This window comes from Chlorocebus sabaeus, chromosome 3, assembly GCF_047675955.1.
Source record: "Chlorocebus sabaeus isolate Y175 chromosome 3, mChlSab1.0.hap1, whole genome shotgun sequence".
Lineage (NCBI taxonomy): Eukaryota > Metazoa > Chordata > Mammalia > Primates > Cercopithecidae > Chlorocebus > Chlorocebus sabaeus.
Window position 1 is genome coordinate 8,646,935 of NC_132906.1, and position 20,864 is coordinate 8,667,798.

The 20,864-nt window shown below is 48.5% G+C and overlaps 1 protein-coding gene across 2 annotated transcripts in view; it reads right to left on the minus strand.

Annotated features, from left to right (window-relative positions):
* SLC7A1 (solute carrier family 7 member 1) overlaps window positions 1-20,864 on the minus strand; it is an 84,574-nt gene that overhangs the window by 7,878 nt on the left and 55,832 nt on the right. For both annotated transcript variants that reach the window (XM_007960047.3, XM_007960046.3), the window contains 8 exons: window positions 18,850-19,233; window positions 15,623-15,781; window positions 13,345-13,519; window positions 6,782-6,903; window positions 5,927-6,149; window positions 4,972-5,111; window positions 2,117-2,219; window positions 243-460 (listed from right to left, as the gene is read on the minus strand). In XM_007960047.3, the coding sequence (XP_007958238.1) occupies window positions 243-460; window positions 2,117-2,219; window positions 4,972-5,111; window positions 5,927-6,149; window positions 6,782-6,903; window positions 13,345-13,519; window positions 15,623-15,781; window positions 18,850-19,219 (1,510 nt within the window). In that variant the 5' untranslated portion in view covers window positions 19,220-19,233. The remainder of the gene's footprint in view (window positions 1-242; window positions 461-2,116; window positions 2,220-4,971; window positions 5,112-5,926; window positions 6,150-6,781; window positions 6,904-13,344; window positions 13,520-15,622; window positions 15,782-18,849; window positions 19,234-20,864) is intronic.

The following is a 20,864-nucleotide window of genomic DNA, read 5'->3' on the forward strand; positions in this document are numbered from 1 at the left end:
GCGAGCTGCAACTCAGCCATTTCTCAATTTCCCACTGGCATCCGCTGCTCTCCCCTAAACTTGTGGCGAGAGAGGCTCTATTTCCGAAGGCATCAACTTCAATTAGCACAGAGCAACTATGTCCCAGTCCAGGAGCGAGACAGATGCTCATCTTCTCTGGCACCTTCCCCCAACTCCAGCTCCACTGCCTAGACACCATGCAATGCCGACAAGCAAAGCCCCAGGGAAAGGCTAGCTCTTACCTATGAGGCTGGTTGAAATGTTCACAATGAGCCCGGAGATTTTGGAAGGCTCCATGTTTTTGGGTGAGAGTATGGTTTTCAGAGAGAACATCTCTGCCTCTGGTAAAAAGCCCAGCTGGGAATCATTGCTGCTGGCCAACTCATTTTGGTCTGCTTGATCTAACTCGTCAGAAGTACTGGCCATCTGGTATACCAGGTTAGGTTGCTCTGGCTGATACCTGGAAGGAAAGGTATTGTGTGACCACCATCATCCACTTCAAGCAAAAGGAAATGCACCAACTCAAGTTCTCAATAAGCCTCCAAAGTTAGCTGCCCGGGACACAAGGTATAAAATGGGAAGGATATCGTCAGATGCTGTGTTGTAGACAGACGAGGAGAGACCGGGAACACCACCTCCCACTGTTGCTTCTGGGGAACATCCCCCACGGTCTCTGCTTCGGGGTGACATCACCTCCACCATGAGCAGCCCAGACGAATACCCTGAGAGGATCTCTCTTGCTCTGAGAAGTGGCAGTGGCCCTCAGATGGTAAAGATATTAGGCCACTTCCCACAAAATTACTGCTGTAGGGAGCAAAAAGGAAGGAGAGAAATAGAAAGCAGTAACGCCAGGATCCTATTTGGCACAGAGAGCCAGAGAAATGTGGCTGCAGGCTGATGGATTTAAGAAATTCTGTTTGCGTGCCTTAATTGGATCAATTTATTTTAAAACTCCAAGTACCTCAGAGTAAGTAATTCTGTGCGGCTGGTCGGAGGGCTGAGCCTGCAGCATGATTTCCAAGACATGAGTTACCTGCTAGTGGAGCATCCGTTCTGAATGAGGTGCCTTATCTTCCCACCCAAAACGAACAGAGTGCAAATCTTTTCCACCAGCTTTGAAAAGCAGAGTGCTGTATGAATTATTTTGCATATGATCAATTCTAAGAGGGAGTATAAAGACATTAACCATTTTTGTACGGATTCGCTTGTGCAGCACCACTCGGTCCATTAAGAAAGTGGGGGACCTCAGAGAATCTTCTAGCGTTGGGCCTGTTGGGAAGAATAAGGGGTCCCCAATAGTCTTAGCTGATTCTACAGAGCTTCTGCTGAGGCTCAGCCCGGGCTTTATGTGCATCGGCTGCTGAGCACCTTGGAGATGCAATCAATGGCCTGGCAGGTGGAAATCCCTGAAAAGAAAGGAGCAGGCTCTTGAGGGCAGACCAGTGCTGAGTGTCTCCACGAGCACAGGTTCTCAGGATGCCAGCTGCCCAGGGATGCGCTTTGGGAGTGGGCGCTGGGGCAGGTGAGAACACCAAGGCACCAAGCCCAGGCCCAGAGCAGCTTTACTGCGACTGCGAGAGGTTTGCCTGGCCCCAGCCGGGCCACAACAAGCTGACTCCACAGTGTCCCTGAACATCACCCTAGGGCACCCCATGCCACGTAATAGGATTCATTCCTCCAGCCACAGTGCAACGAAGCTGCAGAAGCATTACACTGACCTGGGTTTCACAGGCCTTGGATTTCCCTAACTCCTACCAGGGCAGCCGTCAATCCTCTCTGTCCCAAGAATCTGAACCAAGTTGCAATCAGTCTTCAAAAATTCTGATTCCAGGATCCTGGCCTAATAGTTGGGCCGAGAATCTATTTCTATCCACCCAACATCTAGCCATAAAAATGAGGGCACACGATAGAGGGGGGTGAGGGGCCACCCAACTCTGCCAAGGACGTCCTCCTAACTGGGCTCTCAACCCAGGTCCTCCCCTCTTCCTTGGAAGCTCCCATTGGAGCCATCACCAACCTAGAAGTTTCATTCATCACATAAACCATAGCGGAACTGTGAAAAGGCTACCAGGTGCATCTGCATTTCTGTCATGAAACCCCAAAAAGCCATACATACCGTAAGACCAACACACAGGCAGCCACCAACGAGTAAGCCAGGAGAGTGCCAATGGACATGAGGTCCACCAAGTCCTTCAGGTCAAAGAGGAAGGCCATCACAGCTGGGAAGAGACAGACACCAGGATCTGTGGATGGCCGTCTGCATGCACAGACAACCAGGACCACCACCACCTACCATCCAGGGCAGCGAAGGGGGCTGCTTTTACTCCCACTTTAAGCTTGACTTAAAGTCAAGCTTCCCTTTAAGCTTGTGATTAAATCACAGACACAGTCCTCGATAGACAGTAATAATCATTAACATTTGTATAGAGAATACCTTCGCTCTTGTGATTTTAATGGCAACCTTGTAAGCCATCCTTACATTACAGATGTTAACATTCACACAGGTTAGGAGACTTATCTAAGATCACACAGCTCATAAGCATAGGTATAAGGATGTGAACTAGGTTCTTATGACTCTGAGTCCTGTGTGTCTTCCTCTAGACCATGCTGATTCACAGACTTATGTGCATCCATCCATCATCCATCCCATCGATCCATCCATTCTCCATCAATCCATCTATCCACCCATCTTTCATTCATCCACTCACCATCCATCAATCCATCTCATCCATCTGCCCATCTTCCATCCATCTCATCCATCTATCTATCCATCCATCCACCCATCCATCCATTCAGCATCTATCCATCTACCCATCTTCCATCCATCTCATCCATCCATCTATCCATCCATCCATTCATCCATCCGATCCACCCATCCATCCATTCAGCATCTATCCATCTATCCATCTTCCATCCATCCAGCTCTGGTGAGAATGTGCCCATCACTGGGTTCTAGGCACTCACTATTGAACAGGGCAGACCACAGGCCCCAGCCTTCCGAGTGTACCCCACCAAGACACAGGCATCAGTGGGCAACAGTGCTGGGTGATAAAGAAGGGCAGGTCTGGTGCTCTGGAGGGACTCACAGCGGGTCCTAACCCAGGCAGGCGACCAGGAGAGCAGAGTTCTTCACATGTGAAGTCACTCACATGGAAGAAATCTGAAGAGCTGTTCTCAAACAATATAGTATCAGCCCCTTCACCGTGTCCCTGGCCTTTAAAATGAATGAAAACCTGCACCCTTATTTGAACATCTTTTGTGAGTTTTGGGAGAGTATGCATGTCAATGCATGTGGGTGTGTATGTCAAGTACTCATTAAAAAACAACTTGGCTAGATCTGCTTTGGGATATTTTCAAAACACATGCAATCAACACAAGCTAAAATATAAACACAAAACCATTATTTTTCCACAAATATCTCTCAAGCCCCTCTAGATCACTGCAACTAAAACAAATTTAAATGGAGAATTAAACATAAAATTAAAGAGCAATGAGGGAGGGCCTTTTGGTTAATCAGAACAGCACCCAACTGTGCATGCCACAGATGCCGATGTTCCTACTCATGGGAAACTTGAGACTAATTTCTTCCATGTGAGGTGATTTTAGAAAATCAAATACTTATTTACCACTCCCACCAAATGAAAAGGGTAAATCCTGGATTTTGTGAATGGCACGTACTTCACAGTCACTTCAAAGAGCATGATTTGATCTCCCTCTATCAGCAGGGGAAGGAAATTAAGGCCAGTCTTTAACATGATCAAATTCCGGGTAAAGCCTGAGAAAACAATGACTATTTCCAAATCCTTAATCCTGTAAATATACTGGTCACATTCTGATGTATAGTGCCTCTCAATCTGACCACTGTGGTCACTCTCAAGAACATAGAATCACGTAAAAAAAAGTTTCATAATTTAAAAATAGGTTTGTTTTATTACATAATATTAATCCACAAAACTAAGCACAGTTTGCTAAAGGCATAAATGCTAATAAAACTTAGTGAATAATTCATTCATTTAAGAAGGTCAAGGGCCTTACCAATGGCTATTTGACAAGTTGCTGTGTTAGAAATTGTGACTGATATCACATGCTCCAATGTGCCAAAAAGACCCACTGCTCTGCTCAGACCCTGGAAGGAGCTTGGCTACTTTGGCATAAAAACAATCTTGGAACCACAAGGCCGCTCCACCATCCTGGGTGCACATCCTCACTTCACCTCCCTGGGCCTCCACTTCTACATCTGTACCCTGGGTTGGTGTCTGCCTTTCGGGGCTATGAAATGCAACCGTGAAAGGAGACATAAAACCACAGGTACAGTGTGCACGTGAGCTTCCTTTTGGGTTCTCCTTTCCATCATCTACGGCCCTGAAACACCCACATGGCTCAGATTAGTCATCCATCAAAATGGTCCTCTCAGCGATGATGCTCATCTGACAAGATGAAGCTCCACTGGGTCTGCTGTTACGTATAAACTTAGCGGCAAGTGGTTTCATCAGCAGCACCCTTGATACTCTCTGGGGAAGAGGCAGCACATTTCATAAAACACTGATCATAAGGGACACTTATTTTCCAGAGAATTCAGAAATGGATGCCGAATTTCCAGGTGCTGGCGAGGTCTCCCTTGGCCTGTGTCATGCAGGAAGGTGTCAGCCTACCCTTGACTACTCAGGGAAATGTCCAGAAATGGGGGGAAAGGGTTTTGGGGGAATACTGTGTGTTCTAAGCTCTGCCCAATGAGATGAAAACCAGAGTGCAAGCTGTTCGAAAATTCTCTCCCATCCTCTGTCAAACTGGCCTCTGCCTTTTGTCAAAAGGTCAGTCAACTTGCAATGAACCAGGCTCCAAGTATAAAACCCAGGAGTTAAAAAGACCAGTTGAGATTACTCACAGACCACAACAAGGCAAGATGCCTCCCTAGGGAGTAATGACTCCACTGGTAAAATATTGACATGTGAAATGAGTTCTAGTACTCACCAGCAATGGCACCCGAGGCTAGTGTGGCGATTATTGGTGTTTTGGTCCTATCATTGACCTTAGCCAAGAATTTAAATAGCAGTCCATCCTCAGCCATGGCATAGATAACCCGAGGCATGGGAAACATGGAACCTAGAAGACTAGATGGGGAGAGGCAAACCACGTGAGTGAACCTGGCTCATAAGGGATAAAGGCACCACATCCAGCCATGCTCAGTTTACCACAGAGGAGAGGGAGTCTGAGCTCACCAAGAGCTGCCATCCCTCCACGCTGGGTGAAGCCTGTGGCTGAAAGACTTGGCATTTAATAAATCAACCCCAGAAAGAGCACACACTGTGAGTAAGGGTTAAGGTAAAGAGTAGGGAACATCTATCTAACATACACTAGCATGAGACCCTGCACCGTCTTTACAGATGGAAAACTGTATTTATTCCTGCAATTATTTCTAGCTGAATCAAACAGAAAATACAAGCATCACTGCATTCATGAAGATTTCCCCGTGGTAAATCAATATTTACCAAATAGCTCTGTTTATACAGGCTAAGAGGAAATATATTGGTGAAAATGTTTCTCATTAAAAGGCATTTATTCCCTTCTTCAAAGTAGCTTCTGCATGACAGCCAAACTGAGGGCCAAACTATGGTGTTCAAACAGGGAGCCTGTTCCAGGGACTAGATTTAGGGACAGAGAGCCAGTCCTTTGCTAAGCAGATGCTGCTGAAAAGCCAGCCTCAGGTTCCTCAGGATGAAAATCTCAATAACACAACTCTTGGGATGATGAATATTGACAAGGGGAAAGTCACATGATCAAGGCAAGGTTGGGTGCTCGGTCTATTTCAAGGGTAAAGAATGCTGGCAGCTGACGTGTGTCTCGCACGGCTGTACCTGGTCTGCTACAGCCTAACCCCTGCGGTGGTTCCACCCCTAGGAGCAGCCAGCACAGAAAGGCCTCTCACCTGGCAGAAAGAGCGCAGAGGGAGCCCACGGCCACTGCGTACTTGGCGCCTTCCCAGCCCACATGCTTAAAGGCATCGGGCAGGGGGCTGTTATTGTCCAGGCAGAAGTAGGGCATCATGAGCGTGAGGGCGGCCGACACCCCGAAGTAGGCGATGAAGCAGATCAGAAGGGACGCCACGATCCCCACAGGGATGGCCTTCTGTGGGTTCTTCACCTCTTCACCTAGAAGCACCAAGGGGTTAGCAGAGGAGGGCACAGAGCAAGAGGCAGCGCATCTGCCCACATGACACCCAAGGCCTCTCAGTGCCAGGGAACCCACGCAACACTACGGGAAACCTCCCCCCAGCGCTTGGCCCTGTGGCACTGGGGCCTCCTGTGCTTCCGGGAGCGGAGGGGTGGTGCTCAGGAAGACACATCAGACAGCCCGCGGCCCTGCAACAGCGCTCTCGGCCTGAATGTGGTGGGCAGCCAAGGAAGAGACTTGCTTCCTTTGGCAGAGGAAATCTGGCCTATTCAGTCCACCAGGATGACAATGTAGTGAATGGCCCCACTCCTCCCGGAAGATGCTCAGATAAGGAGTCAGGCCACAGCCACGCAGCTGTGATCGCATTCTAACAGCGGAACCTTAGCCTCATTCAGGATGCAGCTTCCATCAGGCGCTGACACTTGGGGATGTGATGATGGTTTGAGGGTGGGAGGGGTTGGCAGGAAAGTACAAATCTACACGTCACTCGTGTGAAAGAGTGGCGACCGGACCGTGCCAGCAAGGAGGGAAATGACAAGCCGTGGGCAGCACTGGCTTGCCTGCCCGGGATGCAGGAGGACCCGGGACCGCAGTGGGCTGGCGGGCATACCTGTGGTGGCGATGCAGTCAAAGCCCACGAAGGCATAGAAGCAAGTCGCTGCCCCCGACAGGACACCAGAGAACCCGAAGGGCATGAATCCACCAACACCAGGCTTCCCTTCTTTTGTGTCACTAGAAAAAAGAGCCACAAACAAATGTCATGTCACTCGCTGCACAGTCTGGCGTAAGCAGCTGTGCTCATCTCCGGATACGAGCGGCACCTGGCAGTCAGCCCTCCCTGTTACCGCTGCCAGGCCCTGGGCTTCAGACGCCGAATCCAGCCACGGCATGCTGACTCCATGGGCACAGGCCTCCCTGATGTTCATGGCCCAGGCTCACAAGGCTGCAGAGTATGGCCCTTTCCAGAAGCATCTTCTAAACAATGACTAGGGTAGGGAGATGTGGGGACTATGAGGCAGGGGTTCAACAGGAAATGGGGGAGAAAGCAGCCACGCGGCCAGTCCCACACCCTTCTCCCCAGGGCCCTCGAAGGAAGGATGCAGAGCCACCAGCCAGTCCTACCCCGGGTCCCATATTTACCAGTAACTCAATCTCCAAACAAATAATTCCAGACAAGCTAAAGCTAAACTAAAAGCCTCTGTCAGCAAAGGCATTCCTTAAGTGTCTGTATGCACAAGGTGGAGTCCAGGATGGCGCAGCTTTTGCCAGGTGTGTGGCTCCCAAGCACAGCTGGGCTCTGGCCCACGGGAGGGTCTCAACACATCTTTGCTACACTGATGAACGCAAAGGCAAAATCAGCACAGTTTACAAACCCAGGAGTCCAGAAGAAGCAGGCTGCTTAAACATTCAGAAAACAGTCCCATAAATCTGACACCCGTTCTGAGACACGGTGCCCAGGTTCAGTGTGGCGCTATGGCCCCTCCCCGGGCCCCGTCGGGGGTCCTTCAAGCCCCTGTTCTGCGATGTACAAAGCCCTGGCCTGAGTCCCCCACATGCTGCGTTCTGGGGGTGCACCACGCCGTCAGTGCAGGTGGCTTCCCTGGCCACCATCGCCTGCTCAGAAGGCACATAGCCCCTGCTGGTCACCAAGTAACCCTAAGCTTTCTGCATCCGGCCCCCTGCTGCCACCCAAAAAGCAACTGCACTCCTTGTGGTTCAAGAAGGGCACCCCCTACTCCCACACCTTTGCCAGCCGCAGGGCCCCAGGCTTTCTGTCCTGTGCCAGGGTTCCACTGGCTGGCCTGGAGCCCTAGAGGATGCTCACCACCCACCTGTCACCCCCACTCAACCATACTGACAGCCGCGCAGCGGCATAAGGCAACTTGCCCTAAACCTCGTCAGCATGAAGAGAGGAACCCTATAGGATGCTCCCAATCCTATAAACACTGACGTTCCTCAGGTTGGCTGGGCAGCCCATTTGGTGAACTTTGCTTTCAGTGGGTTTTACTGACTGGCTGATAAAACAGACAGACAGATACGATGGACCCAACTTTCTACTAGGGATCAAGCCTTACTAATTCCTAGAGGATATTCACATCTCTCAGTTACAGAAACTGCCATGAAGACACTGCAAGTACATGCATGAGAAAGCTCATGTACATGTGGGGTTTACTGTGGTTCCATAAACAGTAACGAGAGGAAACCCCCAGAAATGTACAAGTGATGGATGTAGGAAAAACTGTGGCCAAACAAGATTTTAGTTTGTTGTGTTAGAGTATGACTAAAATTAGAAACCCAAGCAGCCCAGGACAGACAAGTCAGCAGGGCCACGGGACAGCAAAGGGCTGGAGCTGTGCCCACCTCATCCAAACCCCCTCGCCTCTCAGGCCACAGGCCCTGCCGGCTGCCCACTCCCACCCTGGCTAACGGCTTCTGTTATACAGTGGCCTATGCTGAAGACAAAACAGGTGACAACCAAATGGCTCAAGAGGGGGAGGAGGAGGCCAAAAGAGGAGGGGAACTCAAGAGTCAAAATGGCTTCTGTGGGCCCCACTTCGGTCCCCTGTGGCGGCCAGGGTGACAGACAGGCAGTGAAAAGCCTCCAGATCCCCACTCAGCTCCTATGACATCAAGAGCTAGCAACATGGCCTTGCATTAAAATAAATGCATGCCCACTTTGGGAAGCCGAGGCGGGAGAATCACCTGAGGCCATAAGTTAGGGACCAGCCTGGGCAACATAGTGAGACTGGGTTAGTGCAAATTTTTTTTTTCTAATTAGCTGGGTGTGGTGGCATGTGACTAGAGTCCCAGCTACTTGGGAAACTGAGGCAGGAGGTTTGCTTGAGCGCAGGAGTTTGAGGCTGCCTTGATCCAGGATTGTGCCACTGCACCCCAGCCTGTGCCACTGCACCCCAGCCTGCACAACACAGTAAAATCCTGCCTCTAAAATAAATTTTAAAAATTAAAAAAATATATATAAATGAATGCTATCATGGATAGATGAGCTTTAGGCCACCATGAGGCAGAGGCACCTAGAAAGGTCCTGAAATTCCCATTTCAGGGCAAGTGAAAAGTGCAGGAACTGCATACAGGATTAAATCCCAGAAACAGGTGAACTCACAGAAGAGGACTAAGAAGGGCTGGAATGTGTCTTCCTCATGCAGACAGGTAAAGCACACACAACAATAAAAGCACGGAGAGAAGGAAGCAAGGGGGATGGGTGAGTGCAAAGGGAGGCGGCAAAACAAAAGGCATCCTCCCCGGCTCCTCAGGACACTTGCAGGAGACACTGGATAACCCTCCAGGTGACAGAACGTGGGTGAAGGCACGCGTGAGCATCTGAAAACCGGCCCCGCTGACTGTGACCCTGCCACACCTGCTCCTCGTACTGCACCTCACCTCAGGAGGACCTACACCTCACCTCAGGAGGACCTACCCCCGACCTCAGGAGGACCTACACCTCACCTCAGGAGGACCTACCCCCGACCTCAGGAGGACCTACACCTCACCTCAGGAGGACCTACCCCCGACCTCAGGAGGACCTACACCTCACCTCAGGAGGACCTACACCTCACCTCAGGAGGACCTACCCCCGACCTCAGGAGGACCTACCCCCGACCTCAGGAGGACCTACCCCCGACCTCAGGAGGACCCAGGTGCCGGGACCCTGGGCAACCATAACAACGAACAAGGGCCTGATTTAAAAAAAAAAAAAATTTGCAGGGTATGCCAGTAAGCAAGAACACAAGGTGCAGAACAATATATACGGAATGCCACATTTTGTTCAAGGAAAAAGGAATAAAATATACATATCTGCATTTGCTTGTGCTTACACAGAGAGAAACTGGAAGCTTACACACACACACACAATTAGAAAGTTTACCTGTGGAGGTGGGAGATGAGGTGGATGAAGAAAGGAACGCATTGTAAATCTTTTTTTTAAAGCATTAAGAACCACGTAGTATTTCACCTACTCAAAAAGTTAAATTGAACCTTTAAGATTGGGTGTTACTGATGCCAGTGGCAGAGTATCAACACAAAATAACCACAGAATCCATTCTAGAGGCGCAAACCAAAACATGTAGAGGTATTTCTCAACGGTCTCTTTCTATATAATCAATAATTAACCTTTTACATGCGTGTGGCAGTTGTGTTCACTCATCATCTGGCAACTCACACGTGAAGGAGAAGGGCTGCCAAGAGCCCTCACCCAGCAAATGTTGCCCCGAGACAAAGTGAGCTTGAGGCCTGGTCTCAGCTCGGCGCTGCCTGCCCTGCAGCCTTTGACCAGCCCTTCTGTGTTCCATTCAGCTGGCTGCTCAGAAGCAGCAAAGACAAGGCCTGGCATAGAAAGGGGTCAGGCCCGAAGGTCTCCCACCGCATCAGCAGCGAACATCCTGCAGCAGGGCTCCGCCCCCCTCACTTACACCAGCCACCCTGACATCAACTGTTAGCTGTGCTCAAAAGCCACACTCCCCTGTTCTTCTACGTGGTAATGGAACCCTTAATTGTTTCAGCTGGACATATAAACCTTAAGAACCAGGGCTGCATGTTTCCCAGAGTCGCTAGCTACAAGGGGTATCCATCTGGCTAAGTTCTGATGGAGGAGGTTTGAGCAGACATGGTGTCTGCGTCTGCTGAGAAACTTCAGGGGATGAAATGGGGAGGGAGGGGGCCCTCTGCTGTTCCCTTCTCCATCCTGCTGGCCGGAGCGGGAAGAGCTGCCTTGGGCCCTGGGGCGCCTGGCCTGGATTTCTGGCCGGGTGAAGCGACCACGCTGGACTTACCACCCCCAGAGACTGACCAAAGAGAACCAAACCCTGATCTTGTTGAAGCCAGTGTTATTTTGGGGCTTCCATCCTAACTGGCAGACACCATCCAACAAAACTTTCTCAACAGGCTTCCACGCGGGGCTGATGCTTCACTATCGCTGTGTCCACAGAACACTGGGTGGGAATGCCAGCGGCAGCCTGAGTCAAAGGCATGAGGAGCCATCCAGACTGCAGGGTAACACTCCTCTTCACAGACCAACAGACAGACCGACCTAGTCCCGGGGGCCTTCCCGGATGGCTAGAAGACAGCATCCTGAAATCACAGACCCACGTGGTCACACGGCCTCCCATGCAAGCTGAAGCCCCCGTACGTTACATGGATTGGTTGGGCCATGCCCCACTATTTCAGAGGCACAAGCAATTTCATGCAAGACTACATGGCTGTTGTCAGAAACACAAAGCTATGGCTGGAAAAACAAAAGACAGAAAGATGCTTAGAGATTTTAACAACATGCCAGAGCATGCCAGGGAAACTCCAGTCCTGCGGAACTCCACTCCTCACACGGCCGAGCCCCTGCCAGCCCCGTGCTCAGGGCGCTGGGCCCTGGCAGTGAGGCCGTCAGATGTAGCTAAGGGGGCCCCACCTGTGATCGGGGGTTGGGGCAACAAACGCTGCTTTGTCTGGGGGCCGGTACAGCTAGCTCATCATTACCAGGGCATCGGCGTGAGGCTGACCAGTGAAAGTAAATACCATCGGCTGGCACAAACAATCTCTTCATAAAAATAATAAAATTAAATCTCGATGGGCAAGCAGTTAACAAGAGGTGCTCTTTATATTTCATTCTTGACCTGTAAATAGCAACCGCTCAAATACGCTCTCAGAGTTTTCAAAGGCTACTATGTTCCTTCAAGGCATATTTGGAACTGGCTTTACGCCACCCTAAACTAATGGACATCCATAAGTTGGGCATAAACATCACTCTGAAATGCTTGGGATGACATATTCAAAGTCTTCCCTTCTCTGTCACAGAGTTTAGGTAGCAAGGGTATTTTATTAGAACGGCTAACCACAAACTATTTGTGTTAGTGAAGTTTCGTGCACCGAGCGCCATAGTTTCCTGTTTCCATTCAAGTAGTCACACATCAATGCCTGCCCAATGGTGACAACACTGGACAACATGGCTGGGCACCTGGCCCTGAACCAGTGACCAACTGGGCATACATGACTGCTAAGATTCCCAACGTGGGATAGTGCTTCTCAGCCTCCCTTGCAGTTCGATGTGGCCCCCAGTGGGCTCTTGCCAGTGGAATCTCTGTGTGTCTTCTGGTCGGTCCTGAATAGCCCTGAACACTCTCCTCTACCCTCTCTTCTCCCTTCTGGAAGAGCTGGGTCACGCTTGTACCTACAGCCAGCTCTGACCGGGCAGATGAGGACAGTGTCCCGGGGCAAGACGGAGAAAGACGGAAGATGTCTGGGTCCACAGAGGCCTGTGGTAAAGCTGGCCAGCCAAGTTGGACTGCTCATTTCAGGACTGGAAACATCTCTTTAAAGGCACTCCATTGTGGCACCTGGGGGGGTCTCTTTATCAAGGCAGTTTCAACCTTCAGTCTTAATGAAGAATCACACACAAAATCCAAGCCCCCATTCTCCATCCAGGGACCTAAAGAATTATGCGGAGATCTGACAGAAAAGATAAAAAAGATACGCTATGACTGTTGAGCTTCTTTTCCTAGGTTATCTGAGCTTGTCGGTGAGGGCTGGGTGAGAGACCTGAGATGGCACAGGGTGGAGCCGTCACCTCCAGTTCCAGGTGTCTGCGTCAGAGACATGAGGGTGATGGGGCCACTGTCGCCAGGGCTGGAGCAGCACAAGTCAAATGTCGGCAAAAGAGACTGTTGTGCTCACATTCTGACACTTCAGTCATTCTGCAAACCTTCAAAAACAGTTTCATCTATTTCTCTTCCCTCTGCGTTATTAATGTAACAGGAAGGTATTCAAAGGTAAAGGGAGGTCACCATGGCACTGCAGAGAAAAATCTTTTCTGAACACAAAATTCGAAAGTTGGCCACCAAACAGAATCTGGGGAAAGAGGGATCATTTAATGAGTTTGACAAGAATCTTGAATGATACACAATTTGGAATTAGGGTGATGATTTTCTTTCCCTCAGTCTTTCTTGTCATACAACAGTCTTTCCATTTCAGGGGAATAAACCTTCACACAAACTTGATACATACAAAATACCCTCAGCTACTTCACTGCAAAAAAACAAAACAATTAACAACATATACTCCAATAATGTTTTTTTTAAAAGCACATGCCATCCGAGCCAGTTATATCCCCCATACAAGTCTATGTCATTAAACACCAAATAAGAAAAATGGTCAGAAGCAGCAACTCACTTGTTCAAACAGAGACGGCCTGACGCGTTCCCAAAATCTTCCTCCGTGAGCTGCCAGTTTTTAACCGACCCTTTCACAAATCCTGACACCATAATGAAGCCCAGGACCAGGACGTTGACACAAGTGAATATTTTGTTGACCATGGCTGACTCTTTCACACCAAGAGTTAAAAGTCCTGAAAAAGTGCACAGACACAAAACCTTGTCTGAGTGTTAACCACCAACTGGGAAGCTCCTTCCTGGATGGGGATAAGAAGGCGACTGAAAAAGAATCCAAGTGCATCGAGCTTCTGCAGACCTCTGTGAGCCTCTGGGATGGGGTGGGTTAACGATCTTTCTGGGGGCAGGGATCGGAGTCTAAATCACCAAGGTTGTGGGTGCTTCCCAGGCCCTCCTAGGTGACCTCCAGATCCCCTAAGAAGCCCACCCAGGGGCACCCGAGGACTGCAGAGACCTGGAGCACGCGCCCCTCTCATAGGGAGGGAAAGCCTGGACCCGCACACCAAGCCGCTCCCGCTCACTAAAAGAACGCACTGCTGGGAAACAGCCTCCAGGAACGATTCCAGGAAGAAACACTTTGCTCAGTTTCCTGGGAGAACGGGCATTTTTCAGAAGAGGAAATTATTCTGGTTGACTTTGGGATGTTAGTGATACTAACAGTAACAACTAACTATGGTTCTGGAACCACTAACACACATGGTTCCTCATCAGACTCAGTGGACATAAAATAACATCTGAGCTAGGCTAGCTCTAGCTTGCAAACTCACAATTTTTTTTTTTTTTTTTAATTAAGAAAACTAAGTAATAAAGATGCCCAGGAGCCTCTGATAGCGCTGCCTTTGAGGCGTATGCCCCAGCACCACCTTAGGGTGAAGAGGTCATTCAGGTACTTCCGTAGCTGAAGTCTTTGCTGCGCAAGAAAAGTGGCACAGAAGGGGCTGGTACCACTCAAACACAGCCAGGATTTGAGACCACTGCTCTGCCATGGATGCCCCTCATAGTTTTAAAATAAAAACTGGTTGGGTGCGGTGGCTCACACTTGTAATCCCAATACTTTGGGAGGCGGGCAGATCATCTGAGGTCAGGAGTTTCAGACCAGCCTGGCCAATATGGCAAAACCTTATCTCTACTAAAAATATAAAAGATTAACTGGGTGTGGTGGTGCGTGTCTGTAATCCCAGCTACTTGGGAGGCTGAGGTGTGAGAATCACCTGAACCCAGGAGGCGGAGGTTGCAGTGAGCCAAGATCACGCAACTGCATTCCAGCCTGGGTGACAGAACAAGACTCTGTCTCAAATATAAAGTAAAATAAAATCAAATCTGCTGTACTTTTGAGATGGAATTATAAAGTACAGATGTTAGAAGAGAATTGTGTGATTAATCAGAGGGAGAACACCTCAACACAACAATATATTTCTTCTTTACTGTTCCTCCTTCTTGGGTTTATTAAAATGAAATCTCACCAGCGCAGACTTACTTTCTGACGCAAGTTTCTGCCAGCTGGACCAGAAATACTGCTGAGACCAGCCTGAGTGAAGTTATTTCAATTATGTGGTGTGTAAAATAAGGCATGTCATTTTTAAAACTCATCCAAGATTTTCTAACCCCAAATGAGAATTGATCTGCATTTCAGCTTCACGTTTATGCAGCCCCACAGAGCAAAACTCGCATTGCACTGGCCAAGACACACACAAATGTCACTAGCAAGAAGTTGCCATCAGCTGTGTTCAGGCAGTCTTTGGGATTTTTCAAATTCTGTAACCACAACTCTGTCATGAAACTTATTTATTGAAAGGGTGTTTTGATGGTTGTTAGGTGTAAAATCATCCAAGTCGTCTTCAGACGCCCCAGGCACACATTAGTGTTCCAGACGGAGCTCATTCCTCCACATTTTCCTGGCTGATGAATGACAGCTTTGCTTTCCAAATGGTCATCCTCTGAGTCAAAAGAATTTTTATTCCCAGGACACTCATACAAAAAGCCTGCAGTGCCGACAAAATCTTATTCCACAAACAGCTAGGATAAACACCTAAGATTCTCTTTTAATGAAATGGCACACAACTCAGCAGCTATGAAGCAGGCCAGCTGTATCTGAATCTACAAGCAGACATGAAGACAGGGACAAATAAAGATGCCCGCATGAAGTACAAAAACAAAACAAAAAGAAATGGGGTTGTGGTTTAAGAGATAAGTAAAGAAAAGAACTGAACAGGAGCCTCTCACAGAACCTTTGACCATCACTCTGACCTGATCTCTTTTTCAGTGTGGGCTTTCTTTACCTGTCAAGATGAGAATTATGATCACCGCGAATATGTCAGGGTTTTCGGCCAGCACGCCGGGGGCGTTCAGAGCCATGTGTGTCCGTGAGAACTCCCCGATGGGTCTGCCTATCAGCTCGTCGAAGGTGGCGCTCCAGGCCCTCGCTACGCTTGAAGTACCTGCCCCAAAGCACACACAACAGAGTGGATGTGAGGACAACGGTTAGCCAGGTACTTGTAGTGGAGCTCCATGTTCATAACATCATTGCAGGAGTCACTGACGGTGCACTGGAATCTGGAGGCAGCAGCCAGACCACAGTGTATGCTGAGCCAGAAGTGACGGTCAACTAGTGCTAAGTACGAAAAGGCTTCTAGGGCCTACAGAGGAATGCATTTCACATCCCACCCAATATGCACAGGTGTATTCTATCAAATATATATATCCGAATAAAAAGTTTGCAAAACAAGGGTTGCCCTTACCACCTGAGAGGCACTCTGATAGTATGCAATGCTACCTATTTTGTTGCATTGAAAAAGTAAACATTGATGACAACTCATGAAAAACTGATTTCATAATGCACTCCTGGGGTGCAGCTGGCAGTCTGCAGGAACCCCGCTCAGGAAGCCTCTTTTCTAGGAAACTCTTGGCAGCAGAGATGACGGCGTCTGCACCATAATTCTTCTCCCAGCAAGAAGAGGGGTCCTAGGAGGTCTTTGAAGGGGCTGAACCCCAGCTCAGGGACAAAGCCACTTGCTCACCTCAGAGTAGGCATCAGTCACCTCTGCCACTTTGTGCCTGAACGTGACTCGGAGGCCATGGCATCCCCAGAGTGCAGGACCGCAGACAGACCCCAGCTCTCCTCATTCTCCCCTCAGCCTGCACCCTCCAGCGCCGAAGAACACCAACAGGGCAGCACCCAAAATGCCAACAATAGTTGGCTGCTGTCTTTCACTCTCGTTCTCTCCTCTCATATAATTCTGGAGAGAGTCAGAATGCGTTTCCATTGGTGTTTCTCAGGAAATGTCACTAAAATTCCAGTATTTTCATAGAGCATTTTCCTTTGTTTTCAAAGGGGGCCTTGTCGGTGACCATGGTCCTAATTATTCACCGCATACTGCCAGAGTGATCTGCAGAGATTCGATTTCACTATTTGGTCTTATGATAAGTAGCTTTCCAGCAACTCAGAAGTTTAACCACATTTCTTCCTCCTGAGCAGCCAATCTATTATGAATTCTGTAAAAATGGTCTCACCATCTCCCTGTCACCCCCAGAGCGGCTGGCTCTTGGCAAATGTGGCTCCCAAACCCTGTCCTGCTTGATAAGAGGAGCTACCCCAGCCTTTCTTCCCAGCCTACCCTCTCCCAATTTCTGAATCATGCCTTTAGAAAAAAAAAATGTTTGCTGGAAAAACTGCCCTTCCCAGCAGCTAAGGCTGCAACTATATTTTCATAATGCATGCAAATGTTCTCACACAAGCAAATGGCACTCTGGCAGAGCCTTTCATTTGCTGGTCTAGAAGCTGCAAGCAGTTCATGCTCAATGTATATTTTATGCTCAGGTAAATCCTCTGGAAACATAACGGTCCATTTACAATAGCTACATTCCCAGTGAGAGACTTCAGCTTGTGAGAACCATGTGTGGCTGTAAAGTTTTGATGTGGCATTGAAAGAAAACATTATGAATTTTATTTTAGAGCCCAGAAGACTAAGCTAGGTTGGCTCTCAGCAGATACTGCAGCTGCTGGAAAGAAAGCGAAGGTGCTGTTCAGAAAGCGTGAGTGTGTGCCCTCTGCCAGCTGTCCTGGTGAAGGGGGAGTGGTGCCCCCCATGCAGAGATAGGGCTGCGGGGAGCCCAGGGCTGGGACGGTCCCAGCAGGCAGCATGCGTGGCAGGGCGGGTGTGGTAGGGTCCCGTGGGAGCTGGCAGAGAAGCAAGGCGGGACCCACATGGCTCGGCTGACCAGGTCTTACTGTTTTCTCGCTATTACCAAAAAATTTGAGAAAAAAAATAAATGGCACGTTGAGTGGCCGTGTGCACCCTTTGCTTCTTCTGAGACTTAGGTTTTTGTTTCTTTTAAGTTGACGTGTTCAACTTCAGTTGTAATCAAAATACAAAAAAGCATAAAGGGAAGCAAAGCGTGTTCACCTGGCAAACTGGAAAGATTTTCTACATTTGCTTCTTTATTTGCTGGGTGGTTGTGTTACAGGCCGATGTCCAGTGTCCACACTGCAGGGAAAGGGGCCCCTGGCTACGGGGAGGATCACAGTCAACAAAGGCCTTAAAAACATGCAGACCCACCAAGAGCCATTCTGCTCCTTAGACAGTTTTAAGGAAAAGAATCATGGCTAAGCACAAAAACATAAAGTAAGTAACTGTTTATAACAATAGCAACAACATAATGGAAACAATCTGAACAACCCATAAAGACATCCAATACGTTATACGCTGTGTATAGAAATCTATACAAGGGTAGGCAAGCATTAGAAACGTTACCATGGAAAAATAGCTAATGATATGAGAAGTGTTTACTCTATGTTGTTTTATAAAGAGGTATACTGTACAAAAATATACATTTAAATTCACAAAAATGTTAAAACAATAGTTCTCTCTGTAGACAGTAAACTGCTGAACAGAGTGTCTTATGCCTTCGTGGGATCCCTAGTATCTAGCACAATGCCCAGCACAGAGCAGGTACTCAATAAACATTTATTAAAAGAATGAATGAATGAATGAATGAATGAATAAGAGAATTAGTTTCTCCACATTGTCAGGCAGGATATTTCTACTTTCTTCTTTGTGCTTTTCTTTATTTTCCCAGTTTTTCTCTATCAGTGATGCATTTACTCTAGTAACTAAAAAACATACTAAAAGAAACTAAATACTTTAAATGAATCAGAAACATCCTATTAATTCTGTGCCTCTCGTGTTAACAAGAATGACCTCCCCGTCTCTACTAAAAATACAAAAAAAAAAATAAGCCGGGCGAGGTGGCGGGCGCCTGTAGTCCCAGCTGCTCGGGAGGCTGAGGCAGGAGAATTGCGCGAACCCGGGAGGCGGAGCTTGCAGTGAGCAGAGAGCGTGCCACTGCACTCCAGCCTGGGTGATAGAGCGAGACTCCGTCTCAAAAAAAAAAAAAAAAAAAAAAAAAAAAAAGAATGACCTCCCCATGGGGCATCCGCCCACGCTTTGGAGGTGGGAACAAACAGAAAAGTGGTAGAGGGCACAAGCTCCGGACCCCTGGTACCTACCGATGATGTAGGAGAGAATTAAGTTCCAGCCGGTGATGAAGGCCCAGAGTTCTCCAACCGTGACATAGCTGTAGAGGTAAGCTGAGCCCGTCTTGGGGACCCGAGCACCAAACTCGCCGTAGCACAGGCCAGCCAGCACCGAGGCCAGCGCAGCAATCAGGAAGGAGATGACAATGGCAGGGCCTGCATTCTCACGGGCCACAGCTCCAGCCAGGACGTAGACGCCAGCACCCAGCGTGCTGCCCACCCCGAGGGCCACCAGGTCAAAAGTGTTCAAGCAGCGAGACAGCCGCGTCTCCTCCCGGCTACAGTCCACCACCTTCCGCCGCAGCATCTGCTGGCCAATGTTGAGTAGGACTTTGCACCCCATGTTGCTGTTCAGAGCTGTTGAAAAAGAACAAAGATGTTTCCTGACTGCTCCTCATTTCATTCCATCACTCTCATCTCATCACATTATTGAAACAGACAGTGATCAGGTCCTTCATAATCATTTCCTGCTAAAATGCTTTAATTCGTAGAATTCCATCGATTGTCAGAAGCACACAGCCTTCTCCGGTTTCACCAGCACATACAGAATTATCCCAGCAGGCCAACAGATACAGCTGACTTCATTTCGAGATCTCTGAGCTTCCACATTGGTATCAGGTCCTCTTAATGGAGACTCTTCCATGGGTGGAAATTATGTAGTAGAGGAAACACACATTAATGACATTGTTCCTACACTCAGTCATCAGACAATATACCAGGAAAAACAAGGTGTTAGTTCAAGTATGCTGTAATAGAAGGCAAACCAAACCATATCGTAATTTCATGATTAAATTACATTATTAAATTATTGAAACTCAGAAGCCCTGAATAGCAATAACAATGGTTTTTTTAAGATCTTTCTAGGATCCCCTGAGGATAAGGAGCCAGTTGTTTTCACTTTTAAGGTAACACAGAGGTAGGTGGAAGCAGAAAAATGTTGAGTTATTACCAGTGAGGGCTTTTCGTCACTTACTACTCCAGGAAGCACTTTTCTTCTGGGCTGAAATGTCAGCCCAATGTGCTCTGTGGTACATGATATACATGCATATCTGATATGCTCTTGGGCACTTATCACGAGAGGATATGTATCCATCCATCCCACCCTCACATGGGACATACCCCATTAGGGCCCAGGACACCCTGTGCCTTGTGGGATGGCTCTGAGATTGCTTTCCTCCAACCTACAGGCCCACCTTGCCTGGCCAGATGTGATAGGTGAGCCCTTGGCAAGGACAGGCCAGCAGCCACCCTCAAAAAGGCAGAGCTTTGCTCCCCACATCTGAAGGGAAGAGACTTCCTTCCACAGAGTCCAGGATGGAAGGGTGGGGGTGGGAAGACAGATAAAGTCTTCAGTGGAGAAATCCGAGGGCCACGGCCTGCAGCAGGTGACCGAGGCCAACGACAGTGACAGTCATGTTGGCAGAGTGATGTGATGAGAGGGGCACTTCATCTCCCTGGTCTTTCCCCCAAAACCCACAGCCCCAGGCTAACCATGGGAAAACCACCAGACACATCCCATTCTACAAAATACCGGACTGAGTCTGTCAAGGTCATCAAAAACTAGGAAGTCTGAGAAATGGCAGAGCCTAGAGGAGCTAAAGAGACGTGAGGACTAAATGCAATGTGGGATCCTGTATGGGATCCTGGGACAGAAAAAGGACACCTGGGGAAAATGAGGGAAACCTGACTCAAATATGGATGTCAGTTAGTGACAGCATATCAATATTGATTGTAACCAATGTACCCACCAAAATAAGAGACACATTCCTAATGTGAAACGGTGAGGGGCACATGCAAGCTCTGTATGCTTCACGATTCTTCTGTAAATCTAACACTACCCTAAAACAGAGTTTATTTTAAAAATCTAAGACAAAACAACAGCATGTGCACAGAGAAGCTATCATCATGACTTTTGGCTACTGAGGTACACACAAAAAACCATCAATTATTCATGCTGATCATTAGCTGGTATTTATTGACCTAACTTA